This window comes from Ranitomeya variabilis, chromosome 1 (genome assembly GCF_051348905.1).
Source record: "Ranitomeya variabilis isolate aRanVar5 chromosome 1, aRanVar5.hap1, whole genome shotgun sequence".
Taxonomy (NCBI): domain Eukaryota; kingdom Metazoa; phylum Chordata; class Amphibia; order Anura; family Dendrobatidae; genus Ranitomeya; species Ranitomeya variabilis.
The window spans coordinates 807043333-807055882 of NC_135232.1; the positions used below are offsets into that span (position 1 = coordinate 807043333).

The 12550-nt window shown below is 39.9% G+C and overlaps 1 protein-coding gene across 8 annotated transcripts in view; it reads right to left on the reverse strand.

The window, feature by feature from the left end:
* PSD3 (pleckstrin and Sec7 domain containing 3) overlaps window positions 1-12550 on the reverse strand; it is a 741896-nt gene that overhangs the window by 203447 nt on the left and 525899 nt on the right. The window contains exon 1 of one of the 8 annotated variants that reach the window (XM_077274327.1): window positions 5630-5743. The exons of 6 other annotated variants lie outside the window; for them this stretch is intronic. In XM_077274327.1, coding sequence (XP_077130442.1) covers window positions 5630-5728 — 99 coding nt within the window. In that variant the 5' untranslated portion in view covers window positions 5729-5743. Of the gene's footprint in view, window positions 1-2896; window positions 3345-5629; window positions 5744-12550 lie in introns of those variants that run through there. One more of the 8 variants, XM_077274318.1, reaches the window with a different exon arrangement.

Consider the following 12550-nt stretch of genomic DNA (forward strand, 5'->3'; position numbering starts at 1 on the left):
ACTTTCTGTGCAGTGACAGAGAGCTGCTAATCAGTGCTGTGGGCGTGGTTGGACCAGGCAGCAGGAGGTCAGTTGTCCTGTAGTGATAATCTGCTGATAAAACACTAATTTTATTGAAACCAGAAATCAGCCCAGTGACACTTCCCTGTAATCAGGGTATTTGCCCCTACACTATGGTGCTTTCAGATTACATAGTAAAAAACCTGCTGACCGATTCCTTTTTAAGATAAAGGGAGGTAACATCAAATCATGATATGATTTTAATGTCCCTTTTGTTCATTCACTTTGCTAATTGATAAAAATAGCACTTCCATTTTTAAAGCACTTTTACTTTGTCGTATTTTTCAACACCATTTTGCACAGTGCTGTATGGTAAATGATTGGAAGTGAGGTACACAGTCTCCTTGTCAAGTGTTGTACCATCATAGTTATACCATGGTGATTTCATATTATACACCCGATTTTCATAATGTAATATTTGTGCGCGTATGCTTTATCGGAGTTAGATTTTTCTTCACAAGTTCATTGATGCTGTAAAACTGCAATAAATCAGAGGATGAAGAATGGGTATGGTTGGTAAAGAATATTGTAAATTGGGATATGTATAAAATGAGTACAATCATGTATTTGTGTATTATACATAGTCACTACTAAACTCTTCAAGGTTCCTCTATCTAACCCATGATCTAAAGGCATTTCAATGCCGCAAGACTCTTTGAGTTTCTTAGCTCTCAATACAAAATTTGTAACAGGGCCCGCAACCTTTCATGTTTTTATCATTTATAATGTTGGTTTTATGTGCTAGGAGGGCCTCTAGTTTCTCTCAGACACAAAGGCTGGATGTGTCTGCTTCCACACAACTTCTTAAAGTTACAACTATGCTGAAAAGGTCAACGAGTTTCAGCATCAAAAATTGTGTCCCTGACCCTAGGATTCAAGGATGTGTCCATTTTTGGTCTAGCGCACTGAACAATCCTCTACAAATAGACATTAAAAGCCATAGTTTTTCTTTTCACCCTGTCATCCCGATAAAAGGCAATTCAAAGGTGACTTCTACCAATTTTTGATCACCATTAACCCTTCTTTACTAAACACTAAAGTGGTGAGATTCATCCAAGGCATCATATAAAAATTCAGAGCTGACATGTCGTCTAGCCCTACCTTGAAACAGGAATATAAATTTATCAACATTATTGATGGACCTGTTGTGCCTTGTCTTGACTTTTCAGAATTAATTCCTTACTGACACTATGGTCTTAGTATGAAACTCCAATCAGAGATAGTAATTTGGTTTATGCAATTAAAAAGAATGGTAAATTCCAGGATCCCAACGGATCCTCTAATGTCATTGGTAAGGGCAGGTATGGGCTGGTTTTGGTAACTAAGACACTAAAAGCAATTTATTTGGCTGAACATCATTAACAGCTTAGCATGCCAGAAGAAACATGAATATTAAAGAACAGATCCATTATATCTTGTTTGCGAACACCTAATTTTCATGAAACTGTATAGAGGAACGCATTTATCATCAATAATGACTTCTCTAGTGAAGGTCTTGTTGACTCTCCAGATGGGGACAGCAGGGTGTTCATTGGCATGTGCTCACATTCTGGGGATTTCTCCATTTCGTACATTCTGGAGATGTTTTTATTTGGCCATGTGACGCATATAGCCATGTGGTTGCCAAGAGGAAGCAACGCTAATACTTTGTTTCAATGACACTAATGCTTTTAACTAACTGCTAGAGCTGTGTTCTGCCCAGTGGCCATTTTACCTCTATGGTGCCCAAAGAAGAAAAAAAAAAAAAAAGAGTTGCCGATGACCTTTGCAAAAGGCAGATTTAACAAGCAAGACAACCTAGGGGTAGGTGAGTCAACGGCGTTATCTTGTTAGTACACATAACCTCATTATTCACACTGATGATCCAATGTCTTCGCTTTTCTATGAATTTCCCTCTCCTATAACAAAAGAGGCTTTCAGCGGCATACCATGATGCAACTCATTTCTCATAAATAACAACCAATTATACGCTAATTTGCACACCCTATCGAAAGCCAATATTAGATGAATTCATGACTGTTTGAGTTGCATTAGTTATTGCATTAAGGGAAAGGGAGTAGCCCCAGTCTGCAAACAGTATAGCGACCATCTGTAATGCTTCATACAGATCCTTATCATTTGACGTCTTCATATATCTCCATGTACACGTCGTACCCTAATTAGATGCTTGTTAACATGCCTAGTCTTTGCTTAGTATACAGTTGTGATCATAATAGATGCAGGACTATTTGGATATCCCCATACAAAGATTCACCATTCTGTCTGCACATGCATCATCTCCACACCAGAGACCCCCCACCTCCGCCTGCACTGCTATGTGTCTCACTGACATAATTAACAGATCTCGTATTCATTTTAATAACGACTACCCTGGTTTTAATTACTTACATTCACATGAGAGACAATATTGTTCTATTGATGCTAACCATATAGCATAATTATGTGCTCCCTGTCATGATATACACTAATTAGTATTTTGGTAGTAAAACTAACGGACCAAGCATTGGTGGAGACAGCTTATATATAAAGCTCTGTAGTATCGCACATGCAGAAATCGATTGAACGTGGTAAGAAAGCTAAAGATGTGTCTTTCCTTCCTGTAGATTCTTAATAAAGGCTATTACAATATTACCAATTTTGCACGCATTAAAGTAAATTTTCCCGGGGTTATCTTAGTTACTTAAATTGCCCATTTCCACATCTACACATTCATGTCAGAGCCGTCATATGAAGTCTACAGCGTAAATGTATTAAAAAGGAATGCATCAAATTAATCTGCCCATTTAATAAGAGGCATGCCCCAATTCCCAAGTGGTAGACGTGCACGTTACTATACCTTGCTCTCTTTGACGTGTCCAGTCGAGAATTCAGATGAATGGGAGATTTTAAGGGATTTGGACCTGTGGGACTGACGTCGGACAGATTCCTCCCGGGCATATTTCACAGAGCCTGTGGCTCTCACCCGCACCTTGCTTGTGCTTTGGACGCTGTTAACTCCAATCATTTCCAAAGGTTCAGCTTGGAAATAGGAAAACTCAGGTGCAAGAAAATAAAAGAGGTGCAAAAAGGCACAATTTACTCCTTAGCAAACGAGTTAGTCGGGAGACCCCTCTAAAGGAACTCTACATGAGCAGCTAGCAATGCAGAGATGATCAGCATGAGCTTAGGATGCACAAGGCTGCTTGTGCCAGCATCTTCAAATCTACTGTTTTCATTCTGCCTGATCGTTCCAGGCATATCTCACGTCACTGGCTGTAAGTTAGAAAAAAAAAAAATGAAATCCAGCCTCTTCCCCACTCCCCCTCTTTTGTCTCTTACACACACATACACCTAAATCTACATGCAGAAGGCAATGGCAGTTACCCAGCCAAGTAATTCATTGCAATCCAAATAACACTATTCTAACTCTTGTGTTGCTAGCTCAGTGTCTGCACTCAGACACCGAAAATACAATCCCCGAACAGTCTGTCAATCTCTACTCCATCAGAAAGCAGAATGGAAGCAAGGAAGCTTTAAATCCTATCCCTGTTATGCGAGACCGCAACATGCTCGCAGAATAAAGCCTGGAGCGGAAGAAACTTAATACAATTGTATAGACAATCGCCTCGACACCCTTCAGTGGTGGTCTAGACGGTTACATGATGGGCTCTTTGTTTCCCTGTCATTTTCATTTTTAACCCTACAAGTGAAACTCAAAAACACCCAAAAAACAGTAGAACCAAGGAAGGTTCCAAAAATTATTTGAACGCAAAAGTGATTTTCTATTCTCAAATAAATAGAGATTTAAGAGTTTAAAATCCTGTGTAAGAGCTATAAGCTATGCCTTTATATTTGGATTAAAAACCACCCCAATAAAGAACAGAGACGGTGGGTCACTCCCAGGTCCTTAGTGTTCACTTATCTACTGCTATGGTGTCCATGAATTTACCAGGGATGATGAAACATGGAATATCTAAACTACTTCAGTGCTGCACACCTTGACAATAGATAGGCGAACACCTCCGGCACAAACAGGCATTATTTATTAAATTTGGTTATATAGCACCATTAATTCCGCAGCACTTTACAGACATTATTATCACTGTCCCAAGTGGGGCTCACAATCTAGATTCCCTATCAGTATGTCTTTGGAGTGTGGGAGGAAACCCACACAAACACGGGGAGAACATACAAATTCCTTGTAGATGCTGCCCTTGGTGGGCTTTGAACCCAGGACTGCAGCGCTGCAAGGCAACAGTGCTAACCACTGAGCCACCATGCTGGCCCATTCCCAAATATATAACACAAAAATACTGAACAACCATAGTATTGACTAGTGCAACTGAAACCTTTCTAAGGACCTATATGCTGGTTATTTTCACGTTGTCAAGGTCAAAAGAAATGAATAATATCCACAGAAATGAGCAACATGCTAGGCAAATAATGTAAACTGTAAGAAGTAATAAAGAACAGTAAGCTTCACAAAATAAAGAAATAATATTCCATTACTATAATCTGGGTTTTCCCAATTTCCATTTTCTGCAAAACTGTCAAGATGATACATCACCTTTAGTCTATAGTTCCTCTGTCTCGGCTTGCTGAATTGACTTCTTCCAACTACTGTACTCTACGCAGTTTATCCCTTCATCCAAAACCATTTCTGTTCTTTTTTTTCTCCTAAACTGCACAGAAACTCCCCAGAACTCAAGCACTGCACATTGGCATGAAGTTGAGTATATAAAGTCCAATTTTCAATCATAGTTGGTTGGACAGTGGACAGATTATAGCATGATTACTAAAATTTTACTATAAAAAAGTAAAAAAAAATCTTTTCATAGGTTGTGTTGACATATAGCACTTTACAATTCTTCATCTTATAAATACGGCCAGAAAAAGCAACAATTAGACTTGTTATTGGTTCAAATTTGACCTATCACACATGAACCATGCAAAATGTCGGAAAGTATCCATGTATCTAACAGCATACGAATAAGTGAACACTACCAGGCAAAATCTACCAGTGCAGTTATTCAGCCGAGGAAGGAGAAATGGTGATTTACAGCTTCAAGGCTCTGAACGTGCTCACATGAATTCCGTAGCCTCCATGAGATGAGGAGTCAGGGCAATGTACACCTGTATGATGAACCAGCCCGAATCGATTCATTTATATGGCAGTCAGGATTAATGGTACTTGCTCTCATGAAATCAGAGGTGACATATATCATTTAAATTACAAAAACAACTGCAAAAGCAAGTCCAAAGTATTTACAGTAAAGAGGATCTGCCACTGCCGATATGAGACACTGAGGCTATAGCTTAGCATTGCAATGCATATATGGCCCTTTATTTCTTTCATTAAACAACTATATTTGCTTTATATTGCCTTCCATAAAGCTGGTCTGCTATAACAGACATAACCCATACACATATGTGGCATTGTGGCTGGATGAAAGCAGCCACGTTTTTATCATTTTGCCATATACCGGTAATTCATAAATTAAAACCAATTACATCTATGTGATTAAACCCTTAAAGGGATTGTCCGGTACTGTTATAATGATGGCTTATCCTTATGATATATCATCAATACCTGACCAACGTGGCTGTGACCCCCAACACTCCTGCCGTAGCGGTTTCCGATGTCAGCGGCAGTTGGATGCACAGAGTAGCACAGCTCCGTGTATTGCATAGTGGCTCGGCTGGGTACTGCATATCCGCCCATTTATTCAAATATGGGATGGATGTGTAGTCCACAGCCCCAGCCACTATTCTTTTGATGAAGAAGTGGTGTGCAGCTTCACAACTCAGCATTTATGGCCAAAAACAGCTAATCGTCAGGGCTGCTGGGTGTCACACTACCACCGATCAGATATTGATGACCTATCCTAAAGATAGGCCTTCAATATAAAAGTCACGGACAAACCTTTTCAAGATTCATTAACACTAAAATATTACTGTGAACGAGCGTTCCTTAAACCACTTTTTTCACTGTAAATCGATCACCTAATGAATTAGAAAGAGATGCTCTGAAGAAACACAAAAGATCATCGCACTCAGCAGCGCATAATCCTGTGTAAATAGGACTCGTGCTACCAAGAACTATGGCAGCCTGTGTGCACTGAGCAATCTATAACAGATCGTTCAGTGAGCACTGTTTACCATGGTCCGCCTGATCGGAGAAGATTTATCAACTGTTGGTGGTTTAACGCTGCCGGATGATCTGTGGAAAAGAGATCCTTACTGATTATTTCTTAAAATGTAATTGTCTGAATTAAAAAGAGCAACTAAAACTTTTAAAAAAATCTAATTTGCCTTCCTGCTGACCCTGAATCCTACCAGAAAGCTATAAGGTACCATTTATAGTAGTTTGCAGCTTGTTGACAGCCTGAACAAAAAATTAAATTCCACACAATCTTCCAGCTCGAGATGAACATTGTTCTTATTTGCAGAGACTCAGTAAATCAAAGTGTTTGGGAATATTGGGAACAAAATGAATTGCAGATAAAACTATTTCCTGAAATATTGCCGTACATACAGCACTTGGAATTATTATTCACATTATTTTATAAATCTACAGTTAAGTCCATATATATTTGGACAGATACAACATTTTTCTAATTTTGGTTATAGACATTACCACAATGAATTTTAAACAAAACAATTCAGATGCAGTTGAAGTTCAGACTTTCAGCTTTCATTTGAGGGTATCCACATTAAAATTGGATGAAGGGTTTAGGAGTTTCAGCTCCTTAACATGTGCCACCCTGTTTTTAAAGGGACCAAAAGTAATTGGACAATTGACTCCAAGGCTATTTCATGGACAGGTGTGGGCAATCCCTTCGTTATGTCATTCTCAATTAAGCAGATAAAAGGCCTGGAGTTGATTTGAGGTGTGGTGCTTGCATTTGGAAGGTTTTGCTGTGAAGTAAACAGGCGGGCAAAGGAGCTCTCCATGCAGGTGAAACAAGCCATCCTTAAGCTGCGAAAACAGAAAAAACCCATCCGAGAAGTTGCTACAATATTAGGAGTGGCAAAATCTACAGTTTGGTGCATCCTGAGAAATTAAGAAAGCACTGGTGAACTCATCAATGCAAAAAGACCTGGGCGCCCACGGAAGACAACAGTGGTGGATGATCGCAGAATAATCTCCATGGTGAAGAGAAACCCCTTCACAACAGCCAACCAAGTGACCAACACTCTCCAGGAGGTCGGCGTATCAATATCCAAATCTACCATAAAGAGAAGACTGCATGAAAGTAAATACAGAGGGTTCCCTGCACGGTGCAAGCCACTCATAAGCATCAAGAATAAAAAGGCTAGACTGGACTTTGCTAAAAAACATCTAAAATAGCCAGCACAGTTCTGGAAGAACATTCTTTGGACAGATGAAACCAAGATCAACCTCTACCAGAATGTTGGAAAGAGAAAAGTATGGTGAAGGCGTGGTACAGCTCATGATCCAAAGCATACCACATCATCTGTAAAACACGGCGGAGGCAGTGTGACGACTTGGGCATGCATGGCTGCCAGTGGCACTGGGTCACTAGTGTTTATTGATGATGTGACACAGGACAGAAGCAGCCGAATGAATTCTGAGGTATTCAGAGACATACTGTGTGCTCAGATCCATCCAAATGCAGCAAAACCAATTGGTCGTCGTTTCATACTCCAGATGGACAATGACCCAAAACATAAAGCCAAAGCAACCCAGGAGTTTATTAAAGCAAAGAAGTGGAATATTCTTGAATGGCCAAGTCAGTCAACTGATCTCAACCCAATTGAGCATGCATTTCACTTCAGAAACCTATTTCAGAGTGAACATGAAAACTAAAGCATCAGAGAATTTAAAAAAAGATTTATGTTAGATTAGAATGTAAAACAGAGAAACTAACAACAAACCTGTACAATATCATATTACAAAAAAATGCTGAGTGTAAAATACAGATCCAATCATATAATGAAAGATCCCAGACTAAATATACTCAAAAGGGGACAAAACCCACATGTGCAGCTATAATGAACAGTCTATCCAGACTCAATAAAGTGCTTGTGCAAATATAGTGAATAGTCTTTCCAGACAGCAAAGTGCATTAAATTCTTTGGAGAAATACTAGTACCAGTGTAAAGATGATCTGTAGCTCACAGGGACTCCGACTTTTTGTAATATGATATTGTACAGTTTTGTAGTTAGTTTCTCTGTTTTACATTCTAATCTAAAATAAATCTTTTTTTAAATTCTCTGATGCTTTAGTTTTCATGTTCACTCTGAAATAGGTTTCTGATATTGTTTAAGTGGACAATATTCACTTGGGTGAATTTTTTCATTGTGTTGTGTATCATGCATTTCACTTGTTAAAGGCTAAACTTCAGACAGAAAGGCCCACAAACAAACAACAACTGAAAACCACCGCAGTGAAGGCCGGGCAGAGCATCAAAAAGGAGGAAGCACAGCGTCTGGTGATGTCCATGAGTTCAAGACTTCAGGCAGTCATTGCCAACAAAGGGTTTTCAACCAAGTACTAAAAATGAACATTTTATTTAGAATTATTGAATCTGTCCAATTACTTTTGGTCCCTTTAAAAACAGGGTGGCACATGTTAAGGAGCTGAAACTCCTAAACCCTTCATCCAATTTTAATGTGGATACCCTCAAATGAAAGCTGAAAGTCTGAACTTCAACTGCATCTGAATTGTTTTGTTTAAAATTCATTGTGGTAATGTCTATAACCAAAATTAGAAAAATGTTGTATCTGTCCAAATATATATGGACTTAACTGTAGCACTCACATGAATGATTTCTACCATGCGTTCTGTTATGTATGAATAGGAAAATGGCAGTGATCAGGTCATGACTACAATGTCTCTTATTAGAATTGTAGATGGAAAGTTTTACGTGAAAAAAATACTTTTCTACATAAACTTGAATTTCTTGCTTAATCCTTAAAAAAAAGGGGTTATCCAAGACTTAAAAAAAAGTGCCTAATCACTAACAGGCAGGTAGTGGCTACCTACCTGCCTGATGTGCCCAGAATCATTCTCCACCGGCACAGAGCGGTCACAGACTTCTGCTGATGTCACCTTAAGGCTATGTGCACACGTTGAGGATTTCTTGCAGAAATTTCCTGAGCAAAACAGGACATTTTCTGCAAGAAATCCGCATGGGTTTTTTGATGTTTTTACCCCGTTTTTGGTGCGTTCTTTTTTGCGGATTTTTCCGGAGGTTCTCAATGCAATAATATAGTGGGAAATCCGCAAAAAATCCGCAAAATTAATGAACATGCTGCGTTTTTTACTGTGATGCGTTTTTTTCACGGAAAAAAATGCATCATGTGCACAAAAATTGCGGAATGCATTGTAAATGATGAGATGCATAATGTATGCGTTTTTCGCGTTTTTCTAGCGAAAAAACGCGAAAAAAACGCGAATAATCTGCAACCTGTGTACACAGCCTAAGGTCGGCGTCACACTCAGAGTAAGGCTGGTTTCACACTTGCGTTTTGATCTGCAGCATTTTTTAAAAAAACGCAGGTGGTGAAAAAACGCATGTAAACGCATGCAAACGCTGCGTTTTTTAGACGCATGCGTTTTTGCATGCAGGAAAAAAGCGGCGTTTTGACGCGTTTACATGCGTTTTTTCCTGCGTTTGCGTTTTTGAAACGCATGCTGAGAAGTGTGTGACAGCTGCCAATCATCAAAATCAACTAGAAGACCCACTACTAATAGAATTACATAGGGTTAGGATCCCTAGGGTTAGGGTTAGGGGTAGCTTTTTATTAGAAGAATGTCCTGGTCACCAGGTCACTGATAAGCCACCCCCCACCATCAAGGTGATAAAGGGATCCAAACCCTAATCCTAACCCTAACCCTAGTGATCCAAACCCTAACCCTACCCCTAACTTTAACCCTAGGGATCCAAACCCTAACCCTACCCCTAACCCTAGTGATCCAAACCCTAACCCTACCCCTACCCCTAACCCTTGGGATCCTAACCCTACCCCTAACCCTAACTTTAACCCTAGGGATCCAAACCCTAACCCTACCCCTAACCGTAGTGATCCAAACCCTAACCCTACCCCTAACCCTAACCATAACCCTAGGGATCCTAACCCTAACCCTAAGGGTTAGGATCCTAACCTTAACCCTAAGGGTTAGGGTTAGGATCCCTAGGGTTAGGGTTAGGATTCCTAGGGTTACTAGGGATCCTATCCCTAACCCTAACCGTTACCCTAGGGATCCTAACCCTAACCCTAAGGGCTAGGATCCTAACCCTAACCCTAAGGGTTAGGGTTAGGATCCCTAGGGTTACTAGGGATCCTAACGTTAGGGTTAGGATCCCTAGTAACCCAAGGGTTAGGGTTTTCTTGTTTTTTTTTTGTGTTTTCTTGTGGTTTTCTATAGAAACGCATGCGTTTAAAAATGCATGCAAATGCATGTGCTTAAAAACGCATGCGTTTACATAGACAGCAATACATTTTTTTGCCGCAAATAAACGCATGCATTTTTTTGCGGCAAAATACGCCGCTAGAAATTACTACAGGTTGCATTTCTGCTTCTAAACGCACGCGACAAAAACCGCATGCGTTGCCGAAAACGCGTCAAGACGCATGCTAAAAAACGCATGCGTTTTTAATGTTAAGTATAGGAAAAAACGCATGCTTTTTTTGCGCTAAAACGCTGCAGATCAAAACGCAAGTGTGAAACCAGCCTATGAAAATACGGTCCGTTTTTTACGGCCATAATATGCAGAAATGTTCCCAAAATAGTGGTCCGTATGTCATCAGTAGGCAGGGTATTTTGCGCATGTTATCCTCCGTATGTAATCCGTATGGCATCCGTACCGCGATATTTTCTCGCAGGCTTGCAAAACCGACATTAATGGATTTATGTGCTCAAATGTTCGTTAAAACATATATACAGTATGTATATATATATATTACATCGTGGGACTGACGGAACGACAGAAGGTATGGGATATTGTTGTTTGTTTTTTTTAACTTTATTTCAGATGACAAGGGTCTTCAGGTGGATTACCAGCATAATAAAATATTAAAACACCCTGTGTCTTTATTTCATTAAAATACTTTTAAATAATGTGTGTGTGTTTTAATAACCATTTCGTACGATTGGATTAATAATGGATAGGTGTCATAATTGACGCCTCTCCATTATTAATCTGGCTTAATGTCACCTTACAATAGCAAGGTGACATTAACCCTTCATTACCCCATATCCCACCGCTACACGGGAGTGGGAAGAGAGTGGCCAAGTGCCAGAATAGGTGCATCTTCCTGATGTGCCTTTTCTTGTGTGGCTGGGGGGCATATGCTTTTAGCCAGGGGGGCCAATAACCATGGACCCTCTCTAGGCTATTAATATCTGCCCTCAGTCACTGGCTTTACCACTCTGGCGGACAAAATGGCGCGGGAGCTCACGCCAATTTTTTCCGCGATTTAACCCTTTATTTTAGCAGCTACAGTGCCCAAATTTTGCACATACACACTAATAACATTAGTAGTGTGGAATATGCAAAAAAAAGGGATATGAGATGGTTTACTGTATGTAAACCATGTCTCATAACATGTCGGGTTTGTGAAGGAGATAGCAAAAGCCGGCAATTGAATTACCGGCTTTTTGGATATCTAGCGCTGTATGAAATATAAATATATATATATGTGTCTCACTGACATATATATATACCTATTCTATCTGTAGACATTTATTCTACCTATTCTATTCTATTCTGTCAGTGTGATTTTACTGTACACCGCACTGAATTGCCGGCTTTTCTAGAGGACACCGGTGCGTATTTCTCGCAAGTCACACGCATGGTCCGTGTGTAATCCATATTTTTCTCGCCCCCATAGACTTTCCTTGGCGATTTTTTTGCGCAATACGGTGACAAACGCAGCATGCTGCGATTTTCTATGGCCGTACAAGACCGTATAATACGGATCAGTACAATACGGCAGATAGGAGCTGGGCCATAGAGAATCATTGTACCGTATGCAATCCGTATTTTCTGCACCTCTCATACGTCCGTAAAATTCGCTAGTGTGACGCCGGCCTAATAGAGCGGCAGTTTCTTTTCTGTTGACAGGGCGGGACTACGAATGTCATGCTGATTGACAGCAGGCTCTCTGCTGCCTAACTGAGGGGAGCCGGCTGTCAATCAGTATGATGCCAATAAGTCCAGCCCTGTCAACAGAAAGAGAAACCGTTGCTCTGTTGACAGGAAGCAGTTTAATCTCTGGCAGGAGCGGTCAATGACCGACGCCGGGTACAACAGGCAGGAGTCTAGAGAAACTAAGCTGGTATGGTATGTAATGTATGTAAGAATGTGTATATACATGTGTATGTACGTGAAGTTTGTGTGCATAGACATGTTTATGTGCAGTGTGTGTGTGTGTGGATATACATGTGTATGTGCATTGTGTCTGTGAGGACATGATTATCTATATATATATATATATATATATATATATATATATATATATATATATATATATATATAT